General features: G+C 43.4%; 1 protein-coding gene across 3 annotated transcripts; it reads right to left on the reverse strand.

The window, feature by feature from the left end:
* On the reverse strand, positions 1-25,691 carry LOC147054868 (porphobilinogen deaminase-like). Of its 3 annotated transcripts, none has more exons than XM_085916192.1 (14): positions 24,916-25,352; positions 18,229-18,282; positions 17,018-17,090; positions 16,663-16,712; positions 15,505-15,560; positions 15,164-15,241; positions 14,781-14,858; positions 14,626-14,701; positions 14,311-14,424; positions 14,121-14,159; positions 13,922-14,041; positions 11,120-11,173; positions 1,861-1,947; positions 1-1,120 (listed from the first exon to the last, which is right to left on the reverse strand). In XM_085916192.1, exons 1-14 carry the CDS (start codon positions 24,979-24,981, stop codon positions 947-949), a joined length of 1,119 nt encoding a protein of 372 aa, XP_085772318.1. In that variant the 5' UTR covers positions 24,982-25,352; the 3' UTR covers positions 1-946. The 3 variants fall into 3 exon arrangements, with proteins under 3 accessions (XP_085772318.1, XP_085772319.1, XP_085772320.1); XM_085916193.1 differs by lacking the exon at positions 24,916-25,352 and adding an exon at positions 18,366-18,529 and having other exon boundaries at positions 2-1,120; XM_085916194.1 differs by lacking the exon at positions 24,916-25,352 and adding an exon at positions 25,363-25,691 and having other exon boundaries at positions 8-1,120.
* Between the last annotated feature and the right edge of the window lie 556 nt (positions 25,692-26,247).

Consider the following 26,247-nt stretch of genomic DNA (forward strand, 5'->3'; position numbering starts at 1 on the left):
TACTATGCCACATCCACACACCAACATGAGTGATCATTCTTACTTTACCAGCTATCAATATTTTCATTTGTTTTACATAAATACTTGTGATGCATTATCTTCAGTTTTGTCAGTGGCATGATCAGTTGAATTTAGATTCCTAAGAAAACATTTAACACAAAAAATGTCACACAACTTAATTTCAATGATTTAAATAGATGCCACATTCAGATCTGGGTAAACCAAACAAAAGGACACTTGGGGAAAATAACAGCTTCTTATTAATGTGAAAATGAGTACTGTGAAACTGCACAAATAAAAAGTTAACATTTAAAGGTGAAACAAGATTAACATTTAACTCAAGGGGTAAACGGAAACTATAATAAAGACTGCAAAATAAAATATATATTTTCAAACTGACTGAATCTTTTTATTCATAAGCACATTCGTTTAAAAAAAAATCTAGAAATGAGAACAAGGCAAACCAGATATCAGACTTTGAGCAGATGAAAAGTGGAGTAGTCAAGCAAAATTACTACATATCAAAACGTTTTCCCCACCACATAAAATTAGCTCCTGCGACCAAGCTGTGTGGAACAATTTAGCAATGTAGTGAAACTGATGTTGTATGAGTTAGCCATCATTAACTGGAAAGGGATTTGCCTTGATGTTTTGGGAAGTGTTTCTTCAATTCAGTATTTATAAATACATATCGATAAAAGTTGAAGTATTTTATGGGTGAGATTAGTATCAAGTACTCAACAACAAAAAATAGCTAAACGAAAATTAGCTCAAACCTACAAAATGTTGTCTTTGCCAGGCTACACCTTAAAATACTGATGAATTTAAGAGACATTTAGTGACTGCTCTTTGTGAGGTGTTTCAAGGCAGTACAATTGTAAAACACTACGGAAGCTCTGAACAACCTAACCGGATTGCTCTGATGATAGAGCAAATGAAGCAGCCATTATCTAGCATCATTGAGTTGTCGGGCCACTGTCAGGATCTCCTTGGCGCCTTTGCTCAGGAGCAAGTTGGCCAAGTCCACTCCCAGACGCTCAGCATTGTTCTGTGAGCCGCTGCAGATCTTGATAGCTGTCACTCCCACATGCTGGACCTGCTCATCCACTTCTTCCTGACACTGAAACACCAACGTGTTAGTGTGCTCAATCTAGTCGCTATGATCGCTGGCAAATTCTCAACTCTGATTAATAGATTGTTGTGTTTGAGTGGCTGCCGTGTTAGACAAATGAGTCCGACTAGTGTACTCCTTAATAGTGTGGCAAAACGTGCTCTTATGTCATGAAATTACAGTAAACCCTCAACTATCGCGAGTTCTGTAATCACTTATTTTTTTATGTAATTCCGCTTCAAGCCACTGCCCACTATTGGCCAACACTGTAAATTTGGAAGAAAGGCAAGATGAGCCTCCTACTTGCCAGTTTGAAAGAGACTACGCAATGTCTCAGTCCTCTTCTAGCTGCCAATTTCAGGACCCCACAAAGCTTTTGTTTTGTGAAGCCGTAAAAACGGCGGCTCACGTGATTGGACTGTTTTCAGCTGATTGGAAAAAAGGGGGGAGCATCGAACGTAAACAAAGCCAGTGCAGAAAACCTTCTGGTAGTTGTCGGCGAAGCTCACATAAAGCATCATGAAATGAGGAAGGAAATACTTTCATTTGGAAACCAGAAACAGTGCAACAGTGACTTGAAATGTGTGCAAAATAAGCAAATGACCAAAGGGTAGCCCTATGAACGTGTCCAAAAACAACAACAAAAGAACGTAAATAGTCAACTGTCCATCTATACTACAACTGCTGCTGCTGCAGCTACTACTACAACTAAAACATTGGTCAGACACGGACTCTGTAATACATGATACCTGAAGTGTAGAAGCAATGCTAGTCTGCATGGTGTCCTTCAGAAAGTCTGAACCGTCCAAGCTGTACACGGCACCAGTCAAGTAAAGCTATGGGCACATGAGACCAAAAGAATAATATTGCATTTTCGATTGGTGGTGGTTATTGTAATCAGATTTCTACATATGAAATGTCACATTTAGGAAAATTCAAATGTTCATGACCGGGATGCAACATGAACAACAAATTTAAATATCGTAGAAAAGTTCATTTTTGAAACGGTATGGTACTCCTACTACATTTTAGTGAACAGAACCCAAATTTTACAATAAAACAAAATATTACCAAGGCCACTTCGTACCAGATTACTTGTCTCTTTGGTAAAAGTAATTTTTTTTACATGCAGATTTTTTTTGTCTTTTATGAGCTGTAAAAATAAAAAAATAAAAAATCATCCCAATTAAAATAACAAAATAAATATTTCATGGAATCCATCAGAAAACGATTCCTACCTAGTTATTAATTTTTTTTGTAGCTATTAAAAGGTATATAGTTATGTTTTCTTTTAATAATTTAGAGTCTAAAATTATTCATACAATTTGTCAGCTGAAATGTCCACTGTTTTTCTTGATTAGAATGTTCTAGACCAGTGGTTCTTAATCTTGTTGGAGGTACCGAACCCCACCAGTTTCATATGCGCATTCACTGAACCCCTCAAGAGCCAAAAAATGTAATTAATGTTTTCAAATTCAAGACATAAATGTATTTTACTGGCGCACAAAATGAGCCGTTCCAACAGAATGCATGAACTCACAACAAATTAAATTCCTGCAAATCATTGTGACTTCTGCTGTTGGCTTTGTGAGAAGTTTAGATATGCGTGATCACAAATTTACATAATAAATCAAGTGTGTTGAAAGCTCCGGAGTGGAAGCTCTGCCGAACCCCTGAGACCGAGTCACCGAACCCCTAGGATTCGGCCAAACCCCAGGTTAAGAACCACTGTTCTAGACAATGCTAAAAACAGCAAGTTGCAAGATAACTTGCAGTCACATTATTAGCGGTTTTAGTGTAGGCTGGTACGCTCACAATTTAATCAGAATCCATTTATTACCATTACAAAATTGACAATTGTGTAAAAAAAATACAAGAAATAAAAATACCGTAGTTTTCTGACTATAAGTCACGGTTTTTGTCATGGTTTTTGCGACTTATACAAATAAACTTGACTTGACTTGACTTATATGTGATTTTTTTCACAAATTTTCAAAATTTAAAAATCTGCAATGTAGGGAAACCACGATAAATGAACCGTGCTGTAGCAAGGGATTACTGTCATTTGAACTGCAAGTGACGTCATCCGTGCCGCGCGGCGGTTGTTTACATAAAAGGCAAAGGATTCAATCACGGGATGACGAAGATGACGAAGGGCCCCACGTACTACCGGCATCATTAGCGGCTTTGTTTGTAAATGACACGGAGGACGAAGAGTTTGAAGGATTTAATGATTTGGAGTGACACAGGTTTGAAAAACTATTATGGCTTTTACGCACGCCCGATCTTTCTCGACGGGCTCTCTTTCACCTCCGTGGATGAAAGTCGGGGGCCGGAGCTCGTCTGGGTGGCTGTCCGGGGACGGTGGATGGGGCTCGGACATGGCTTTTGCGCACACCCGGTCATACTCTACGGAGCTTTTCTTTCACATAAGTCGCACCAGCCATAAAATGCACAATAAAGTGAAAAAAAATCATATACAAGTCGCACCGGAATATAAATCGCACTTTTGGGGCAAATTTATTTGTCAAACTCCAACACCAAGAACAGACATGAACCAGAAACAACAGGCTAAATGATACGGTATGCTAACGTGACATATACACAGACAAGTAGCTGAGAACGGGCCTGACGTAACATTCAGAGTTCTTCAAGTAAGTATTACATAAATGACACGTTTATCAAACCATCTGTGTGACTCCAATTCATTAAAATCATCGATCGTCCTTTATGTAAACAATGCCGCGTATGCGCCGCATATGCGCCGCGCCGCTGACGTCGGACTCGTTGTAAGTTGCATTTCTAATTATTACACAGACCCATATAACAATATATAAAGTATATTACAAATAACTATCATATAACAATAATATTATCAAACCATCTGTCATCACCTTCTTCATCTTCTTCCGCTTATCCGGGGTCGGGTCGCGGGGGCAGCAGCTTTGGAGGGACTCCCAGACCTCCCTCTCCCCAGCCACTTCCTCCAGCTCATCCCGGGGGATCCCAAGGCCAGCCGAGAGACGTACTCTCTCCAGCGCGTCCTGGGTCGTCCCCGGGGTCTCCTACGGGTGGGACATGCCCGGAACACCTCCCCGGGGAGGCGTCCAGGAGGCATCCTGATGAGATGCCCGAGCCACCTCATCTGGCTCCTCTCAACGTGGAGGAGCAGCGGCTCTACTCTGAGTCTCTCCCGGATGACCGAGCTTCTCACCCTATCTCTAAGGGAGAGCCCGGACATCCTGCGGAGGAAACTCATTTCAGCCGCTTGTATCCTGGACCTCGTTCTTTCGGTCACGACCCATAGCTCGTGACCATAGGTGAGGGTAGGAGCGTAGATCGACCGGTAAATCGAGAGCTTTGCCATTTGGCTCAGCTCTCTCTTCACCACGACGGACCGGTACAGAGTCTGCATTACTGCCGACGCTGCACCGATCCGCCTGTCGATCTCACGCTCCATCCTGCCCTCACTCGTGAACAAGACCCCAAGATACTTGAAGTCCTCCACTTGGGGCAGGATCTCATCCCCGATCCGGAGAGGGCATTCCACCCTTTTCCGACCGAGGACCATGGACTCGGATTTGGAGGTGCTGACCCTCATCCCGACCGCTTCACACTCGGCTGCGAACCGCTCCAGTGAGAGCTGGAGATCACGGACTGAAGAAGCCAACAGCACCACGTCATCTGCAAAAAGCAGTGACGCGATGCTGAGGTCCCCAAACCGGACCCCCTCAACGCCTCGGCTGCGCCTAGAAATTCTGTCCATAAAAATTATGAACAGAATCGGTGACAAAGGGCAGCCTTGGCGGAGTCCAACCCTCACTGGGAACGAATCCGACTTACTGCCGGAAATGCGGACCAAACTCTGGCATCGGTGATACAGGGACCGAACCGCCCTTATCAGTGTGCTCGGCACCCCGTACTCCCGAAGCACCCTCCAGAGAACCTCCCGAGGGACATGGTCGAACGCCTTCTCCAAGTCCACAAAACATATGTGGACTGGTTGGGCGAACTCCCATGCACCCTCGAGGATCCTGCCGAGGGTGTAGAGCTGGTCCACTGTTTCACGGCCAGGACGAAAGCCACACTGCTCCTCCTGAATCCGAGGTTCGACCTCCCGACGGATCCTCCTCTCCAGCACCCCTGAATAGACCTTACCAGGGAGGCTGAGGAGTGTGATTCCCCTGTAATTGGAACACAGTCTGCCAATCCAGAGGCACCGTCCCCGATGTCCACGCAATGCTGTAGAGGCGTGTCAGCCAAGACAGCCCCACAACATCCAGAGCCTTTAAGAACTCCGGGCGGATCTCATCCACCCCCGGGGCCTTGCCATCAAGGAGTTTTTTAACTACCTCAGTGACTTCGACCTCCGAGTTTGGAGAGTCCGCCTCAGAGTCCCCAGGCCCTGCTTCCACAAAGGAAGGCGTGTTGGTGGAATTGAGGAGGTCTTCGAAGTATTCCCCCCACCGACTCACGACATCCCGAGTCGAGGTCAGCAGCACACCATCTCCACTGTAAACAGTGTTGACCGTGCACTGCTTCCCCCTCCTGAGACGCCGGATGGTGGACCAGAATTTCCTCGAAGCCGTCCGGAAGTCATTCTCCATGGCCTCGCCAAACTCCTCCCACGCCCGAGTTTTTGCCTCAGCAACCGCCGAAGCCGCGTTCCGCTTGGCCATCCGGTACCTGTCAGCTGCCTCCGGAGTCCCGCAGGCCAAAAAGGCCCTATAGGACTCCTTCTTCAGCTTGACGGCATCCCTTACCGCCGGTGTCCACCAGCGGGTTCGGGGATTGCCGCCACGACAGGCACCAACAACCTTACGGCCACAGCTCCGGTCGGCTGCCTCAACAATGGAGGCGCGGAACAAGGTCCACTCGAACTCAATGTCCCCCGCCTCCCCCGGGACGTGGGAAAAGCTCTACCGGAGGTGGGAGTTGAAGCTCTTCCTGACAGGGGATTCTGCCAGACGTTCCCAGCAGACCCTCACAGAGCGTTTGGGTCTGCCCGGTCGGACCGGCATCTTCCCCCACCATCGGAGCCAACCCACCACCAGGTGGTGATCAGTTGACAGCTCCGCCCCTCTCTTTACCCGAGTGTCCAAAACATGCGGCAGCAAATCCGATGACACGACTACAAGGTCGATCAACGAACTGCGGCCTAGGGTGTCCTGGTGCCAAGTGCCAATCTTACTTTCATTTCGTTCAAAAATCCTCTGATAAATACAAACCCTGACCAACCGATTACACTTAAACTTGGTTTTATGAATATTAGATCGCTTCATACAAAAGCAGTTCTCGTTAATGACCTCATCACGGAACATAATCTAAATATATTTGGTCTTTGCGAGACCTGGTTAAAACCTAATGAACTGCTACCGCTTAATGAGGCCTCGCCTCCAAATTTTGTGAGCTCGCATGTGGCGCGTCCTCGAAAAAAGGGTGGGGGTGTTGCCCTCATCTCAAATTCCGATCTTAGATTTATGCCTCGTTCGATTAACATATTTAAAACATTTGAAGTTCTCACTGTCCGATCCACCGCTTTACCGTCATTTTATCTTGCTGTTATTTACCGTCCACCTGGGGCTTACGCTAGCTTCCTGGATGAATTTTCAGAATTCGTGGCTGATCTAGTGACAAACGCGGAAAATATAATAATCATGGGCGATTTTAACGTCCACATGAATTTACCGTCAGAGCCACTTACTTCGGCGTTTCAGACTAATTGATACGTTTGGTTTTACGCAAGCCGTACAGGTAGCAACGCATAAGAATGGTAATACCTTAGATTTGGTATTATCCCGAGGACTGGCAACCTCTAATATAACAGTACTGCCATACACTACTGTTTTGTCTGATCACTACTTAATAAAATTTGAAATTTTAGTTCTTAGTCAAAGACAAGAGAGCAATCAGAATTATAGCAGCCGTAATATTAACTCCATGACTGCGACTGCGCTATCTGGGCTACTGCCACCAGCAACTGCCGCATTGCCCTCATATACCGGCTCTATTGATAATCTTACAAATGAATTCAATGCTACATTGTTAAATGCCATTGATTCTGTGGCCCCGCTACGTCTAAAAGCTCGCCGTAGACTGCCTACTCCGTGGTTCACAGATGAAACACGTTCGCTTAAACAATTAAGTAGAAAGCATGAGCGCAAATGGCGTTTAACCAAACTTGAGGTTTTCCATCAGGCATGGCGCGACAGCCTCCTGAAATATAAAGATGCGCTTATCTTAGCAAAAACTCGTTACTTTTCGCAGGTCATTAATCTCAATAAGAACAATCCTAAATACCTATTTCATACGGTGGCAAAGCTAACACTACGCCAGCCAACCCCCGATAGCTCCTTTCACTCGGCTGACGAGTTCATGAAATTTTTTGCTCGAAAGATTGAATCCATTAGGGATGAGATCAAGATGACCATTCCGATCACTCAGTCGGGACCGCCGATTGCCGGCGCCGACGATCATGCAATAACCCTTTCAAATTTTAAAAGCGTGTCCCTCGAAAGGCTTACACAATTAGTTAGTGCGGCTAAACAAACAACATGTTTACTTGACCCGCTTCCAACCAAACTATTTAAAGAATTATTTCAAATCTTAGGACCGTCCGTTCTAAATATAATTAATCTGTCTATCTCCTCTGGGATAGTGCCAACAGCCTTTAAAACCGCTATCATTAAACCGCTACTTAAGCGACCAAATCTTGACCCGGATTGTCTCAGTAACTATAGGCCAGTTTCAAATCTCCCATTCATAGCAAAACTGCTTGAAAAAGTAGTAGCGCAGCAGCTTATTGATTACATGGTCGCTAATAATCGATATGAATCTTTTCAGTCTGGGTTTAGAGCTAATCATTCCACTGAGACAGCACTTGGTAAGTGACTAATGATCTCCTCTTAGCTATGGATTCAAATACTTCATCGGTATTGTTACTACTCGATCTTAGTGCTGCCTTTGACACTGTTGACTTCAATATTTTATTAGAGCGTCTTAAAGGTTGTGTTGGTATTTCGGGGTCAGCACTAGGCTGGTTTCATTCATATCTATCAGACAGGACGCACCGAGTGGTCCATGGCAATGCGTCCTCTGAGCTCTACAAAGTCACGTGTGGTGTCCCACAGGGATCGGTACTAGGACCAATTCTATTTAATATTTATATGACTCCGCTTGGGAACACAATACGTAAATATAATATTAGTTTTCAATGTTATGCGGATGACACCCAATTATATATGCCATTATCAATGACAGATCCGCGGGACTGTTGTAATCTTGAGGCATGCCTTGCAGAGATCAAGCAATGGATGTCTCTCAACTTCCTTCGTCTGAACCCAGATAAAACTGAGATGTTGATAATTGGTCCAGCTCGTTATCAACATTTATTTAAGGAAACCGCTATTACTCTAGATAGCCGTACTATCACTCAGAGTGATACTGTAACTAATCTCGGGGTAATATTTGACCAAACGCTCTCCTTTCAAAAGCACATTAAGAATATAACCAGAATAGCATTTTTTCACCTTCGCAATATTGCTAAGATTCGCCCAATCCTCTCGACCGGTGATGCCGAAATTATTATACATGCATTTATCACGTCGCGCCTGGACTACTGTAATGCATTATTCTCTGGTCTTCCCAAGTCCAGCATCAAACGTCTACAGTTAGTACAAAATGCTGCTGCAAGGCTGCTCTCACGGACAAGAAAATTTGATCACATTACCCCAATATTAGCCAATTTACATTGGCTCCCGGTCCATTTAAGATGTGACTTCAAGGTTCTTCTATTAACCTATAAATCATTGCATGGCTTAGCGCCTTCATATCTCGTCGACTTAGTTGTTCCTTATGTTCCGTCTCGTAACCTTCGTTCGCAAAACGCTAGTCTTTTAGTGACACCGAGGGCCAAGAAAATGTCTGCAGGGGCTAGAGCATTTTCTATTCGGGCTCCAGAGCTCTGGAATGCCCTGCCAATGGATATTAGAACTCCTACCTCAGTAGAAACATTTAAGACACGTTTAAAGACGTATTTCTATGATATGGCCTTTAATTAACCTGTAGTAGCCGATTCGGCTGGAGTTTGTTTTTGCTCCCTCTCCCCGACCCCACTCCCCCCACCCCTCCCCGGCTGGGGAGGTGGTTAGGTGACACCCAAGCTGACGACGGCTATCTAGATTCTCGTGGACCAATTCAGCATGAGGGAACTGCAGCGGAATACCCTCCTAGAGGACACTGCCAGGACAATCGAAGGCACCTCCGACAGCTCTTCGCTTTGGCCTGGACATCCACTTTTTGATTTCCATATTATGTATTTTATGTGCCCTCTTTGCATCCATTGCAGCCTGGTGATCCTGAAAGGGGGATCCTTCCATCTGTGGTCCCTTCTCAAGGTTTCTCATTTTTGCCCTGGTAGGGGTTTTTGAGTTTTTCCTTGCCCTTTTGGGAGCCTAAGATCAGGGGATGCTTTGAGAATTATTGTCAATTGATTGTCTATGTGAAGCCCTTTGAGACTGCTTGTGATTTAGGGCTATACAAATAAACTTGAAACTTGAAACTTGAAGTGCACACATGGACACCCTTATGCTTGAACATGGTGTTCATTATAGAAAATCCGTGTCGAGCACAGAAGTCCAATAATAGAACACCGCTCGGGTTCAGATCGGGGGGGCCGTTCCTCCCAATCACGCCCTTCCAGGTCTCACTGTCATTGCCCACGTGAGCATTGAAGTCACCCAGTAGAACGATGGAGTCCCCAGAAGGAGCGCTCTCCAGCACTTCCTCCAGGGACTCTAAGAAGGGTGGGTACTCTGAGCTGCCGTTCGGTGCATAGACACAAACAACAGTCAGGACCCGTCCCCCCACCCGAAGGCGGAGGGAGGCTACCCTCTCGCTCACCGGGGTGAACCCCAAAGTGCAGGCGCCCAGCCGGGGGGGCAATAAGTATGCCAACACCTGCTCGACGCCTCTCACCGTGGGCAACTCCAGAGTGGAAGAGAGTCCAACCCCTCTCGAGAGGGCTTGTACCAGAGCCCAAACTATGTGTGGAGGCAAGTCCGACTATGTCTAGTCGGAACCTTTCTGCCTCACACACACCAGCTCGGACTCCTTTCCAGCCAGAGAGGTGACATTCCATGTCCCTAGAGCCAGCCTCTGCAGCCGGGGATCGGACCGCCAAGGTCCCCCCCTTTGGCCGCCGCCCAGCTCACTATGCACCCGACCCCTTTGGCCCCTCCTATAGGTGGTGAGCCCATTGGAAGGGGGACCCACGTCTTCTTTTCTTTATGTCAACAACGCCGCGCGCGCGCCGCACGGATCTAGTATATAACTATATTGTAGCGTTAACAAAGTACCAGAAAAGACGTGGGTTTGGTAAACGGCTCTTTATTTAACAAAACAAGAGTTCAATGAGCCAACAACTACTGAACTGTAACGATAAAAACATATACAAGTTGCTACACGAATTAAAATATATCAAATAACTATAACATAAATACGTTTTTCAAACTTTGTATCAATCCAAAACATTAAACCCTTCAAACGTGGGGCCTTTCGTCATCTTCGTCATCGCATGATCGAATCGTTTGTCCTTTATGTAAACAACCGCCGCGCAGCGCCGGTGATGTCACTTGCAGTTCAAATGACAGTAATCCCTTGCTACATCGCGGTTCATTTATTGCGGTTTCACTACATCGAGGATTTTTGAATTTTGAAAATTTGTGAAAGAAATCACATACAAGTCGTTCCTGAGTATAAGTTGTCCCCCCCCACCCAAACTATGAAACAAAACGCGATTTATAGTCCGAAAATTACGGTAATTGTGATTTCAATTATTTGCAAAATAATTGTAATTGATTTTTTTTTTCCATATTCGAGCAGCCCTGTTTTATAGTTCTGGGATTGGTTGGCGGCCACAGTCTCGAGTGTACCATGCCTCTCCCAAAATTGCAGCAGGGATCGGATTCAGCTCACACATGACACCAATGAGGAAAAAGAAAAAAGTACCTGTGAGTCTTTGACCTCTGTGTGCACAGCCACTGGAACACTGCAACCTCCCTCCTATAAATGACACTTAGATGAGCATAGTGTACAAAGATGTCATTGTCGAGGGGATTTGGTATTTCAATGGGTGTCAATTATTCGCAGATTTTTGCTATTTGCAGACAGGCCTAGTCGTTTTTCCCCATTAATAGCAGGAGTCAACTGTTTAAAGAAATACTTGTTGGTTCCCAGAATGCAATGTGTGTATGTAGTTAATGAAGTTATAAATTACATTAATCCTCTTAACATATTTGTTTGTCTTACGAGTAGTTAAATAAGTCATGTTTAATACATTTATGCTTGTTTTATGTTAGACTCTAACTACCGTAATTTTCGGACTATAAGTCGCGTTTTTTTCATAGTTTGGGTGGTGGCGCGATTTATACTCAAGAGCGACTTGGATGTGAATTTTTTCACAAGTTTTCAAAACTCAAAAATCAGCGATGTAGTGAAACTGCGATAAACGAACCGCGATGTAGCAAGGGATTACTGTCATTTGAACTGCAAGTGACGTCAGCAGCGCGGCGTTTTTTTACATAAGGACAAAGGATTCGATCACGGGATGACGAAGATAACGAAGGGCCCCACGTTTGAAGGGTTTAATGATTTGGAGTGACACAAGGTTTGAAACACTTATTTATGTTATAGTTATTTGATAGATTTTATTTCGTGTAGCAACTTGTATATGTTTTCATCGTTACAGTTCAGTAGTTGTTGGCTCGTTGAAATCTTGTTTTGTTAAATAAAGAGCCGTTTACCAAACCCACGTCATTCCTGGTACTTTGTTAACGCTACAATATAGTTATATATTAGATCCGTACGGCGCTCGCTCGGCATTGTTGACATAAAGGACGAGGAATGGATTTAATAATTAGGAGTGACACAGAGGGTTTGATAATATTGTTGTTATATAATAGTTATTTGAAATATACCGAAATTTTCGGACTATAAGTCGCCCTGGAGTATAAGTCGCACCAGCCTTAAAATGCACAATAAAGTGACAAAAATAAGTCGCACCGGAGTATAAATCGCACTTTTGGGGCAAATTTATTTGTCAAAATCCAACACCAAAAGCAGACATGAACTAGCAACAACAGGCTAAACGATACGGTATGCTAACGTGACATATACACAGACGAGGAGCTGAGAACGAGCCTGACGTAACATTCAGAGTTATTCAAGTAAGTATTACATAGATAACATCGATCAAATTCCTCATTCTTTATGTCAACAATGCCGCGCGTGTGCTGCAGAGATCTAGTATATAACGATATTGTAGCGTTAACAAAGTACCAGGAAAGACGTGGGTTTGGTAAACGGCTCTTTAGTTAACAAAACAAGAGTTCAACGAGTCAACAACTACTGAATTTCCAGCCACAGAGGTGGAAGAGAGCTCCATAAATAGGACCGGACGTGCGTAAAAGCCATGTCTGAGCACCATCCACCGTCCCCGGACAGCCACCCGGCCGAGCGCCGGCCCCTGACTTCCATCCACGGAGGTGAAAGAGAGCTCCCGTCAAGAAGGACTGGGCGTGCGTAAAAGCCATAATAGTTTTTCAAACTTTCTGTGTCACTCCAAATCATTAAATCCTTCAAACTCTTCGTTCTACGTGTCACTTAAAAACAAAGCCGCTAATGATGCCGGTAGTACGTGGGGCCCTTCGTCATCTTCGTCATCCCGTGATCAAATCCTTTCCCTTTTTTTGTAAACAACCGTCGCGCGGCACGGGTGACGTCACTTGCTGTTCAAAATACAGTAATCCCTTGCTACATTGCGGTTTGTTTATCACGGTTTCATTACATCGCGGATTTTTGGATTTTGAAAATTTGTGAAAAAAATCACATAAGTCGCTCCTGAGTATAAGTCGCCCCCCCTCATCCAAACTATGACAAAAACCGCGACTTATTGTCAGAAAATTACGGTACTTTATATATCGCTATATGGGTCTGTGGAATAATTAGAAATGCAACTTATAATGAGTCCGACATCAGCGGCGCGGCGCATACGCGGCATTGTTTATATAAAGGACGATCGATGGATTTAATGAATTGGAGTGACACAGATGGTTTGATAAATGTGTTATTTATGTAATACTTATTTGAATAACTCTGAATGTTACTCAGGCCCGTTCTCAGCTCCTTGTTTGTGTATATGTCACGTTAGCATACCGTATCGTTTAGCCTGTTGGTGCTGATTCATGTCTGTTCTTGGTGTTGAATTTTGACAAAAAAATTTGCGCCAAAAGTGCGATTTATACTCCGGTGCGACTTATACATGTTTTTTTTCACTTTATTGTGCATTTTATGGCTGGTGCGACATACTCCGGAGCGACTTATAGTCCGAAAAATACAGTGTATTAAAATGTTGGTTAAACCAATGTTGTCCAGCAATCGTTGATGTTTTAGGGAATCTATGTTAATGGTTGAAAAACTCATTCATTGCCAAAGCTGTAACCGAAGCGCTTTGACGCAATCTGCTGGCGTCTTGGTGCCAGGGAGACAATTTGAAGGCAGTCGAGGCCATGATACCAATGGTTCTCCCACTGTTTGAAGGAAGTACCAGCTAAAAAAATACTTTTGCCAAATAATACTGTCAATCTGTCATGATATGAACTAAAGGCCCAAGGGCTCATCAAACGGGGACGTCACTTGCTCATAGAAAATTGTTTTAATAGTAAAACGATTTGAAAATCAACCAGCTGCACAGAACAGAAGTTCCACTGTAAACTGGCAGTAGTGCGTGTGTGTGGTTGTGTGCATGCGTACCAGGTGCCTGAGAAATGCTCTCTCGGCAATGCAGCACAGCACAGTGTCTGTGTCATTTAGCACAGACAGCATCTCCAGGATGTCTGTGTCTTTGGCTCGAGCCTCCACAGCAAGTGCGCCCTGACAAAAAAAAAATGCACTGGAATCACAACCAGTGATTTTCCGCAAAATTGAGAAGGAAAGCAATAATTGTTCCTACCTGTCCAACAGCATACATGCAATCGTCGGGCTCCAGAATCTAGCAGAGGACAGACAATATTACGTTATATATGATGGCTTACTAGATCAGAAAGTTTCCAAACTTTTAATTTTCCATTAATGTGGTCCGGCACACTCGTTTTCTTTGCACTATATTAGAGATGGCTAGATATTATTTTTAAAAAAGTAACCTGGCTGATACGGTTTTCCCAACCCATCCTCCTTAGACCAGCAGCAGCAAGGATAATGGCAGCAAAATCCTCCTTTTCATCCAGTTTTTTCAGCCTTGTGTTCAAGTTTCCACGCTGGAGAGGAACGCTCAGGAAAGTCAGCACCAAAATATCACGATACTTCCTGGCATTAGGCACTGTCAGCTAAATTCTAGTCTAATCTATCTACACTACTTGACATGAATTATGTGTACACAATTGAAAAATCATGTCTTTCATCTATTACATATAATGATGTGCTGATGAGCAATTGAAATAAATCTTCAATGAGGATACAATATCTTTGAACTCCAAATGGGGGAATCTCCTCTTTAACTGAGCACCACGACGCAGTGAACTTGTGCCTATCACGCTGCAAAAAAAAAAAAAAGTACAGCATGTTTTTTTTTCTTCATATGACCACACCACATTTGAGTGGGTTTACCAACCACCTTTTTTCCGGAAGAGTCTCCAACGTTTTCCCGACATGTTTTGGATGTAGTACCACAGCATCATGGGGGTTCTCTCTCCTGAAAGAAACCAAAAGCAAACAAGCCTAAGTAGAGTGCAATTGCCAAACCTGAATTTTATTCTGGCTCCCATATTCCAAAAAACATGCATGTACTGTCTGGGTATGTGAAGCCTTCGCTTTCGCAAACTTTGCTGATGTACTGATCATTTGAATCAGGTGTGTTGAATGACGGATGTATGTAAGTCTATGTTCATACCACAGCTCAATTCTGAAGTTAGAATGATGACCTACATTTTTTTCTTTCCTGAACTTGAGCACCCCTGCTTCAAAGGACTCCAAGACGGTGCGAGAGGTGTCACTCACTTGAGCACAGCTGCGATAGTGAATCCTGGAGGCAGCGTAGTGGGAAGGTCCTTCAGTGAATGGACAACCAGATCCACCCTACAGGAGACACAGAGGGGCACAGTCATGTAGTCATGCTCCATCTCCTTGCGGAATAATACAACCATTCACAAGTGTTAGCATGCTTTGAAGACTTCTGCTTTATTTTGACATGTGGGTAAAATGAAAGGGTTTACCACTTCGGTGGTTCTCATTCATCCACATGCTGCTTTCAATGTTCATTCATACAGTATCTGAATTAGTAGCAGCTCCATTGGATATCCACTGCATAATACCAGGGTTGAGCAGGAAGTACTACTCACATATTCTTTTCCAGAGCAGTCTCCAACTCTTTGGTGAACAAACTCTTCTCTCCAATCTGGACAAAAAATGGTTTCTGATTTATCGAGATTTTCGGTCATGGTTACCGGTAAAGAATATTACTTTTATCTACTTTACGAACAGTGTTTGCACATGCAACACGGTGGCAAAAATCTCTGCACCTCCTGTATGCTAAATTGCTCGAGTATAGTTCAATTAAGAAAAATATCTTATTTAGTTTTTATTGTGAACGGTATTTTCCGGACTATGAGTCGCAGTATTTGTCATACTTTGGCCCGGGGTACGACTTATTCTCAGGAGCGACTTAATTGTCAATAATGATATAACACATTATTATATCATTTCACATGTTATTTTTACATTAAACCGCAAGAGGATGCTCTAGGCCTGTGGGATAATTTGTGAATTGTTAATAATTTGTGAATAATTTGTCAATTGTGAGGAACAGAATTTTGATTAAAAAAAATACTGAAATCACATTTTAAGAATTAGACGTAATGCTGTAAGCCACGTAGAAGAGGAAGCGCTGCATCTTCTACCTCTGGAATTAGCTGAGTTATTTATAAGTGACACAGAGGATAAAGATTTCATTGGATTCAAGAATTTGGAGTGACACGGATTGTTTAGCAAATTTGTTAGCATGTTATTTATGCTATAGTTATCTGAATAACTCTTAATATGTTCCATTAAGCACATTCTCAGTTCGTTGTTTATAACGTTAGTATACCATACAATTTTTCAGCCTGTTGTTACCTCTATTCTATTTTTATTTTAAATTGCCTTTCAAGATGACATGTCTGTTCTTGGTGTTGGATTTTATCAAATACATTTCCCCCAAAAACGTGACTTATACATATGTCTTTTTCTTATTTGTCATGCATTTTATGGCTGGTGCGACTTGCACTCCGGAGCGACTTATAGTCCGGAAAATATGGTAATTTCATCTTGATTAAACAGGAGAACTTTCATACCAGTTACTTTCATAAACAGGAGAACTTTCATACCAGAACTTTCATACCATACTTATACTGACTAGTTAACATGTCCCTTGCCTTACATAGCACACCCTCAAGTTTTTCAATTTGTAAACAAATAACAATGGGAGACTTTTTAATGTGCACACTGATAACAAGCCTTACCTTCGATAAAGCTGTGTCAAGAATTTTGTCCCCAATTGTTGACATGGCCACTGAAAGGGAGAAGAAAGTACAAGTGGAGAAATAACTCGCTGGTGGAAAGCACTGACGTGTGGCAGTTCATTTGTCCATTCAATCATTTTTCAATCAGTACTGTTGTCGCCAGTATGGTCACAGGTGAGCTGGAGCTATTAAGAATCGGCGAGAGGTGGTATAAACCCTGGACTGGTCGCCAGTCCATAATATTTGTGTCTCCTGCTACTTTGTCAAAGTCTTACCTAAGTAGTTCACTCTGACAGTTTGCTATCATTTTGTCCATCTTATGTGAATTATGTTATAATTCAGGGAAGATTCTTACCAATTTCCAAAAGGATGCCAGGGTACAGTTCTTTCAGTTTTTCTGCAACACTGTCTGTCTGAATCCGAGCCAACTATAAATACACACAAAAGAGTTTTTAATGGATTGTACATTTTAGACTCGCATGAAATGAAAACAGTGCACAGTGTGAATTTCATGACAGTCAGTGGGAATGAAAAAACAAATATTATTTATTGTGAAATAGTAATCCATGCATCCATTTTCTGAAGTGCTTGTTTGTCCACATGGGAGTCGCTGGAGAGCTGGGGCCTATCCCAGCGGACTCCCGAGCAGTAGGCGGGGAACACCCTGGATGGAAGCGGTTCAAAACTTGCTGACAATACCTTTCAAGGTTCAAAATAACCGCTTTTAGGTTGCAATTTGCAAGCCAAAATTTGCGTTTTGCCCATCATTACAACACACTGAAGAGAAAAACTGAGACTCACATATTTTGAGGGTTTCTGATCAGTGGATACTTTATAATATCACTAATGTTTTTCACAATACAGTCCGGAGTTTTGATTATGACTTTTGATATGCACAATAAATTTTCTCAAAACTACAGTAGATCTACAACCCATTCAGAAATACTGTACTAAGTTTGAACAGGAAAATCCTTGATTTGAAAAGTTCAAAATCTGAGGATCATTAGTTACAACTGTAGTATTTATGCAGCAGCTTGCCTGTTTAGTCGGGGGACCGTTAGCAATATTAAAATGCTACTTTAAATTGTTTTATAACAGTTGTTACAACTGTAGCTGTTGTAAAGTGCCCTATAGAAATAAAGTTGTGTTTTACTGTATCGTACAACACTTGCATGTTATGAGTAAGCCCAAATTAGTAAAGTGTATATATATAAAGGATCTCAAATTAAATCTATGTGTCAAATGGCTTAAAATTGTTTAAAAATTCATTCAGTAACCTTGATCAATTCACTATGGATGCATAAAACGTCAACTCATCAGGCATAGAAGTGTTACTGGTGCACCAGCAAAGTATAATTATATATTAGGCGGCTGAAAGTGGCACTAGTATTGGAAAAATCTGACACACTCAAACTACTAATGTGCCATTGTCATTTTACTTGTACTACATAGAATTGTATTAGCAGTAAGGAGAAGGTAAGTACGACATGAACCATAAACTGGATAGTGGGTCTCAAGGATATGGAATAAATACTCAAACATTCTGTCGTTAAATGTATGCTGTACCTGACTCTTGCGGGTTCCAATCCGGATGATACGGCTGACTTTTCCATCCCCATTCTAAAACAATAAGAAAGAAAGTCACATACATTCTCCAATCTTGCATCAATACACCTAATCGGTAAACCATAATCTGACTTTACATTGATAGACTTGAACAGTCCTTCCTCCATGACTTGACTTGTCAACCAAGAAAACTATTGTCTGCCTGCTGTGTCGTAGTATGGACCTGTGCTGAAGTCATACAGCCTCAAGATACTGAACAGTGGTCTTTTTAAGAAGACAAGCCCTCATTCACAGAACCTCCACCCCACTTCATCCCTGCTGAACAGAGATAAGGAGCGGTCTATTGAGTCCGTTATACGAACCAGGGAGGGGCAGCTGAATGTAAAAGGTGTGGTCCGAAGCTTTTTAATATATAAACATCAGTTATTGTATTTCTGAATGTTTACCAAGAAAGGGGTCAAGTTAGGAATGTTCTCGTCGTGGCCCTGTTAATCCGTAAAGAGACCAATCCTAACATTACACGCCAAAACAGTCCAACCAATTGCGATCTTGTGGGTAGTAAAAGGATGAATCCTCGGCCCACTGATAACATGAATATTCGTGTGAGTGTGGAGAGGGCGCCCAGACCATCGAGCATATCCTCCGAACGTGCAGAACACCCTAGAAGGGTTGGCTGTTTGGCGTGACAAGCTATGATGATGATGACCAAGAAAACAAGACTGGTTCATAAAAAAGAGAATATGAAGCAGGTGGTTCACAAATGCCAACCTTGAAAAAAAAATCAAGCGCTTTACTCGTGTGCAATATAGCCTCATTTAACTGTACAATAAACCAAACATGAATAAGACAATTTCGATGTACATCATGTTAGCTGCGTACTGAATGATACGTGCATAAATTACATACAGCTGTCATTTTTTTACATTAGGTATCCGCATGGATTATAGTTGTTCGTTCTTGTTTTACTTTAAGCGTTCTTCGAGCCAAGTAAACGATATAGTCTGCTTTAAACTCCTCACAATCTGCTGTCGTTGGTCTTCTTCTTCGTTGGGGTTTAACGGCAGCTTGCATCCTATCAGTTGCATTGCCGCCCCTAGTTTTTTGTTTTTTTTTAACATCACAACACTAAATTCTCTTCACCAGACCTGTGCTTTTTAAAAACTCAAAAAAAACAGCGCTTTCCCCTCCCACTTGACCCTACTTCCAGACTGGTTTTCACAGATATTCCCTCAAGCCCTTCTGTCTGCAGCTTCTCCACCAACTCAACCCTTTGCCCGAAATATTTTCTACAGGAAAGCAGAGCATGTCGCACCGTCTCCTCCTCCTGACACTCAGAGCACAGCCCATCCTGATGTTTCACCAGAAGGTGGAGAGTGCTGTTAAGAAAGGTGTGTACTATCCTCAGTCTGGCAATAATGACTTCATCCTTCCTTTTCCACCCTCCCCTCCCACACTCATGAACTGACTCAGCCACTCTACTACACACTGAGAACAGGTGCCTCCCTTTGCTCTCCTGCTCCCACTGCTGTTGCCACTGCAGCATCACTTCCCTCCACACAATACTTTTACCCTCAGACTTAGACAGTGCTATGTTGGTCTCCATACGCTCTTTTTTCACTGCCTCTGTTGCCAGTTTGTCAGCCCTCTCATTCGCCAGGATACCCACATGTGCTGGAACCCACATCAGTGCTACCTTAACCCCCCTCGCTGCGACATCCCTAACAGCCAAAAGAATTTTCTGAATAAGATCCTGTCGGCTCTGAGAACTGCCCCTCCCAATACTTTTAACCGCAGACACAGAGTCACTACACACCAAGAAATTACAATTTACAAGTTGCTCCGCCCATTGCACTGCCATCAGGATAGCAGCCAATTCCACAGAAAACACAATTTCTGATTCAACACCATTGTCTGATGTTCTCCTACATGACTGTACATTCAATTTACTTATGTAAAATGCTGCCCCTGTAGCCCCAGTTTCCTGGTCCTTTGAACCATCCGTAAAGGCTAGTATATGGTCAGAGTAGTTCTCCACCACCCTGCATTGAAACTCATGCACCAGATTTGCCTCTTTGTCCCTTAATTTGACGTCAAGCAGCTTTAGATAAACCTCTGGGGCCCTCAGCTGCCACAGAGGAGTCACTGGCCACAATACCACTGGGCAGAAATTCATGCCGTAAACAGCCACCTCTTGCGCCACTGTCTCCCCAGTCCACCCAAAGCTTTCCCCTCTCCCTGCCCCTCTCTCCCAGCTCGCCTGAATTGCCGACTTAACTGGGTCGTCATCCCCTTGGCACCTCAGGCTAACCCAGTAATTAGCCTGGAGCTGCTTCCTTCTAAAACTGAGTGGCATTTCTCCTACCTCCACTTGCAATGAGCACACTGGAGAAGACCTCACAGCCCCTGTGCACACCCTCAATGCTGCCGCTTGAACTACATCCAGCCCTAGCTAACTGGGACTTTGACGCAGACCCATAAACCACGCTTCCATACTCCATTCTGGATCTTATCAAGGACACATATATCTGCCTCAAAGACGACTTACTTGCTCCCCACTCTGTTCCAGCCAGACATCTCATCTCAGTAGAAACATTTAAGACACGTTTAAAGACGTATTTCTATGATATGGCCTTTAATTAACCTCTCTCCGACCCCACTCCCCCCACCCCTCCCCGGCTGGGGAGGTGGTTAGGTGACACCCAAGCTGACGATGGCTATCTAGATTCTCGTGGACCAATTCAGCATGAGGGTACTGCAGCGGAATACCCTCCTGGAGGACACTGCCAGGACAATCGAAGGCACCTCCGACAGCTCTTGGCTTTGGCCTGGACATCCACTTTTTGATTTCCATATTATGTATTTTATGTGCCCTCTTTGCATCCATTGCAGCCTGGTGATCCTGAAAGGGGGATCCTTCCATCTGTGGTCCCTTCTCAAGGTTTCTCATTTTTCCCCTGGTAGGGGTTTTTGAGTTTTTCCTTGCCCTTTTGGGAGCCTAAGATCAGGGGATGCTTTGAGAATTATTGTCAATTGATTGTCTATGTGAAGCCCTTTGAGACTGCTTGTGATTTAGGGCTATACAAATAAACTTGACTTGACATTTAAAACCTTCTTAGACTTATCAATCACGTATGTAATGTGGTCCCTCCACGTGATCCTTACATCAAAAAATACTCCCAGAAACTTAAAACACTTTACTTTCTCCAAGCTCTTTCCATACAGCTGCACCTGCATACTCTCCTCAACCTTCTTTCTAGTAAAAAACATACATTTAGTCTTATCTACAGAGAATCTAAAACCCCATTTCCTTCCCCAATTCTCTACCTGCGTTACAGCTTCCTGCACCTTCTTCACAATATGTTTTATATTTTTCCCCCTCTTCCACAAACCCACATCATCTGCAAACAATGACTTGCCTACTCCTGGGTGCAGGTTTGTAAAAACATCATTAATCATTACATTAAACAATAACGGGCTTATCACACTTCCTTGCGGGATCCCATTTTTAACAAAGCACCTCCTGGAGATTTCTAGGCCTATCTTAACCTGAATACTTCTGTTACTTAAAAACTCTATTATCCAATTAAACATACTTCCACCTACCCCCAGTAAGTGCAACTTCATCAAAAGACCGTCCACCCACAGCATATCATACGCTTTCTCTACATCTAAAAACACTGCCGCAACCGTCTTTTTCCTTACCTGAGCTGTCCTGATTTCATGCTCCAAGGATACCAGTGAATCAGTAGTATTTCTCCCTTTTCTAAATCCACTCTGACAGCTGGCCATCAGTCCTCTTTCCTCCATAAAATGCATCAGTCTCCCATTCACCAGTCTCTCCATTAATTTACCCATATGCGATGTTAAGGCTATAGGCCTGTAATTTGCCGGATTGCTTGCATCTTTCCCTGGCTTTCTAATGGGTATAATAACCGCTTCTTTCCACCCTGATGGGATCTTCCCCTCCTCCCAGACTTTATTATACAAGGTCAACAACTTCCGCAATCCCACATCCCTTAACATGATATAACAAACCCCATCTTTACCTGGAGCCGGGTTCTTACATTTAGCCAGCGCCCTCCTCAATTCCCCTACTGTGAATGGGACATTATACTTATCTTCCAATAAACCTTTCTTGTGAATAGCCTCTGCATACACACCTTTAGTTTCCTCTCTGCTCCTACTCTCTTCCTCTGCCAGGTTATTGGGACTATGTATTTTGCTCAGAGTGTTCACCATCATTTCTGCTTTTTCCACATTTGTTTCAACTAACTGGCCCCCATCCAAGAGGATTGGATAACCCCACTCCCTCCTATTACCTCCCATTTTCCTAATCATCCCCCACACTTCACCTATTGTAGTTGTGCTCCCAATAGAACTACAGCACTCCCTCTAATAGGCCCTTTTTGTTTCTCTGATAGTCCTCCTGACCACTGCCTGCATCCTCTTATACTCAATCAGATGTTGGCAATTATGAGTCCTCTTCAGCACTCTTAAAGCTCTATTTCTGTTCTTAACTACCTCTCCACACTTATTATTCCACCATGGGACTGCTTTCCTCTTATTCCTGCCTGTACTTTTGGGTATTGTAGTCTCCCCCGCCAGAAGAATAAACTGCCGCACCTCTAATTCATATTCCTCCACATCACTAGGTTCTCGCCCTGCACTGAGAAATGCATCACTCATTACCCCAAAAGTTTCCCAGTCGGCCTTACTGAACACCCACCTTCCACTCCTATCCTCTACATTCAACGCCACACCAACGTCCATTTTACACATAATTGGATAGTGATCACTCCCTATGGTCCCTCTTTCATACACGTCCCATTCACACCTCGGCGCCAGTCTACCAGACACTAAAGTAAGATCTAATACGGATTCCTTTCCAGTTCTTACATCTATCCTAGTCTTTCTACCATCGTTAACACACACTAAGTTTCTACCATTCAACATCTCTTCAATTACCTGCCCATTATTATCAGTTTTTTCCCCTCCCCATAATTTATTATGAGCGTTAAAATACCCACACCATATAACACTATCACCATCCTGTCCCTCTACCTTCTCCAACTCATTCAACTTCAGCTGCTTACTTGGATTATAATAGTTTATTATCCCTACTTTCCTCCTGCCCGCCCAAACTTCCACCACCACATACTACTGTTCTGTCCCTCGACCCACTACCCTGTACGGCACTCCCTTCCTTACAAATGTTGCACACCCCCTCCATTACCGTGATCCCTATCCCTCCTGAAGACAACATAGTCACTCAAAACAAAATCCAGGTTAGGTCTTAACCATGTCTCCTGTACACATATATCTGGCTTCACACTCCTGCTGTCAATAAATTTCTTAAAATCTTGGCCATTTGCTACCAAACTCCTAGCATTCCATTGTAAGAGTAACATAATCAGTAGATTATCCTACACTACCTGCTTCCTGGTTTGGCTGTCCATTCAGCCCCTCCCTTATCTCCTCCCACTTTAATCCTACCAAGCCTAGATGTTGAATAGCAGCCTTCATGATGATTTGAATCCTCTCAGTCTTGGACTTAACCTCAGCCGTAGCATTAATTACCCCTGCAATGAATATAACCAGCTCCTTCTTCTCTCCCTGTGCCCTGGACTCCTTTTCCCTGCTTGTTTCCTGCCTCTGGCTCCCAGCATTCCCTGAGCCGACCTCCACTCTGACCTTCCCTCCACCATTCCTCTCCGTTCCCCCCACCCGTCTGGCTGCCTCAGCATAGGATACTTTGTCCTTCACCTTTACACTCTGAATCTTTGCCTCCCTTCTCATCACTTCACATCCCCAGTACGCTGCGCTGTGCTTCCCACCACAATTGCAGCATTTTGGACTCACTCCCTCACCACACTCCCCATACTCATGGTCCCCCCCACACTTAGCACGTCTATTGACCCCTCTACAGAACTTTGCCACATGTCCAAACTTCTGACACTTAAAACACCTCATTGGCTTCTGCACATACTCTCTCACTCTGTACCTCATGAATCCGAGATACACCTCCTTAGGTATCTCCTTTGAGCTGAAAAGCACCAGCACAGACTCAGTGACACTTTTCTCAACTCCCCTAGTCAACCGCTGCGCACCCTGCACCACATCACACTTCATCTTGAGGCTCCTCACAAGCTCCTTCACATCCATAGACACTGAAATCCCATATATCACTCCTTTACTTCCTTCTCCTCCCACCCTCGCCACCTTTTCCACCACACTCTTCCCAACTACTTGCAGCCTTTGAGTTTTTGCAACCTGCTCCTCAGAGTTACACACAAGCAACAGATTGCCGTCATTCAACACTTTCGCAAACTCCACCTCTCCAACCTGTTTTCCAATTACTTTGGTCAATTTAACTGGATCTATACCCTTCACTCAACCCTCTCCTTCAAACCTCACTACAACCCTCCATTTCTCCTCTTTCCTCTGCCTTTCCACAACTTCCCTGAGACACTTCACTCCCCTACTCCCCACCATTTCCCAACTCCTACTCCCCTCCTCTTCCTTATCCCCCTCATCCATACCCCAACTACTTTCTTCCTGTGTCCCTGCCATGGCCAGAGAAGAGAATAATAGCAGGCGTAATGTGTTATGGCGTAAAAAAAATTATTATTATTATTATTTATTTATTTTTTCCCCCTCATCCCAGCGCCGCCATAACTGGCTCGCTACCTTCGAAATATCTGAACGCCTAGGTTCTTTTTGAAGAATGTCCATACAAGTTTTGTGCAGTTCCATGCAAACGCTCCTCGAATACGTGTCAGTGCGAGTCTGTTTCCGGGTTCCGATCGCTCCAGTTCTGGCCCGACCTGGACCCGCCTCTCTGTCGTTGGTCAAGCCACACCTCTCTATTTCAAAGTCCAATGCTAAGCTTGTTATACGATGACAGGCGTCAACATTTACCAATTGGAATGCCGCTTGAATCCTCGTGCGGAAATGCCTTCGTCGAGCAATGAATGTGATTTACGCGTGGTTCAACCTACACCGTTCATTGTTTATTGGTTACGTGCACAGACAAAAAAACATAATGGGAATACATAGGTAATCAAATTCTTGCTTTGCGAATTTCGCTCGATTTTAACAAAGGTATTTGGGTGTGCTGATTCTGTGAAAACTTACCGCAGGATTTGCCTCCTCTGTCATAGTGCTGGCCCAGTTATTTACGATAATCTTCGCAAAACTGCGGAGCGTTTAGTTCTCCGCACAGTCAATTATGACGGAAAATCCTTGAAAGGTTCGGCTCCCATTTTACATAGGTGTCTTCTTGACCAAGAATGTGACGTCATTGTAGCGTCTCGGTGTCATTTCCGCGTTCCCTCTTCAGTTTTGTTGTCGATAGTCATAGGAGACAAGGTGTCACAACCCTGTAACACCGTTTACATAAGGGAACTTTTCGCGGTATTTTACTTTTATGAGACTACATGTAGATGGAATTTTACGGAAGAGGATTAGGGCCAGTGAAGAAAAAAAAACGAGGCTTCGTTTTTTTTTTCTTCACTGGCCCTAATCCTCTTCCGTAGAATTTACCCTCAAAATGCAATCTTTTAAATTTAAACCAAAGAAGATATTTCACAGAAAGAGATGCCACTTCTCAAGTTGAACTCATGAAATAAGTTGTTTTCCACAATATTGTAATTTATTGCACCATATATTTCGATATGTTTAACTATTTTGGATGTCGTCCATGAACACGTTACAATAATGACTTTGAAAGAGTTACTTTGGTTGATAACATCGTAATTTGTATGTTTCTTATGTTCATGTTTATGAAAGCGTTAATTAGGTTTATTTAACTGCCAAATTGTAATATTTGTCATTTGAATGAATTGATTTTTATGATTGGACAAGCCAAATTTGCCAAATTGATTTTTGTGATCATTTTTATGCATATTTCATGTTCAAAATGCATTTTCCTAATTGTGATTGATTGTACATGGGACAGTACTAATTATACTTTTTGTTTCACTGGGGACTCGTTTGGGTGTGGCACTTGTTCAGCGATGT

This window comes from Syngnathus leptorhynchus, chromosome 7, assembly GCF_054491065.1.
Source record: "Syngnathus leptorhynchus isolate UIUO chromosome 7, UIUO_Slep, whole genome shotgun sequence".
NCBI lineage: Eukaryota > Metazoa > Chordata > Actinopteri > Syngnathiformes > Syngnathidae > Syngnathus > Syngnathus leptorhynchus.

Bases quoted from the DNA above. Each gene is read 5' to 3' on its own strand.
- LOC147054868 (XM_085916192.1), bottom strand. From the start codon at position 24,981: ATGGAACTGCACAAAACTTGTATGGACATTCTTCAAAAAGAACCTAGG. The intron at 14,425-14,625 runs GTATCCTCATTG...GTTCCTCTCCAG, and splicing joins ATTTGGAGTTCAAAGATATT to CGTGGAAACTTGAACACAAG. The intron at 1,948-11,119 runs GTACTTTTTTCT...ATGTGCCCATAG, and splicing joins CAGAGGTCAAAGACTCACAG to CTTTACTTGACTGGTGCCGT.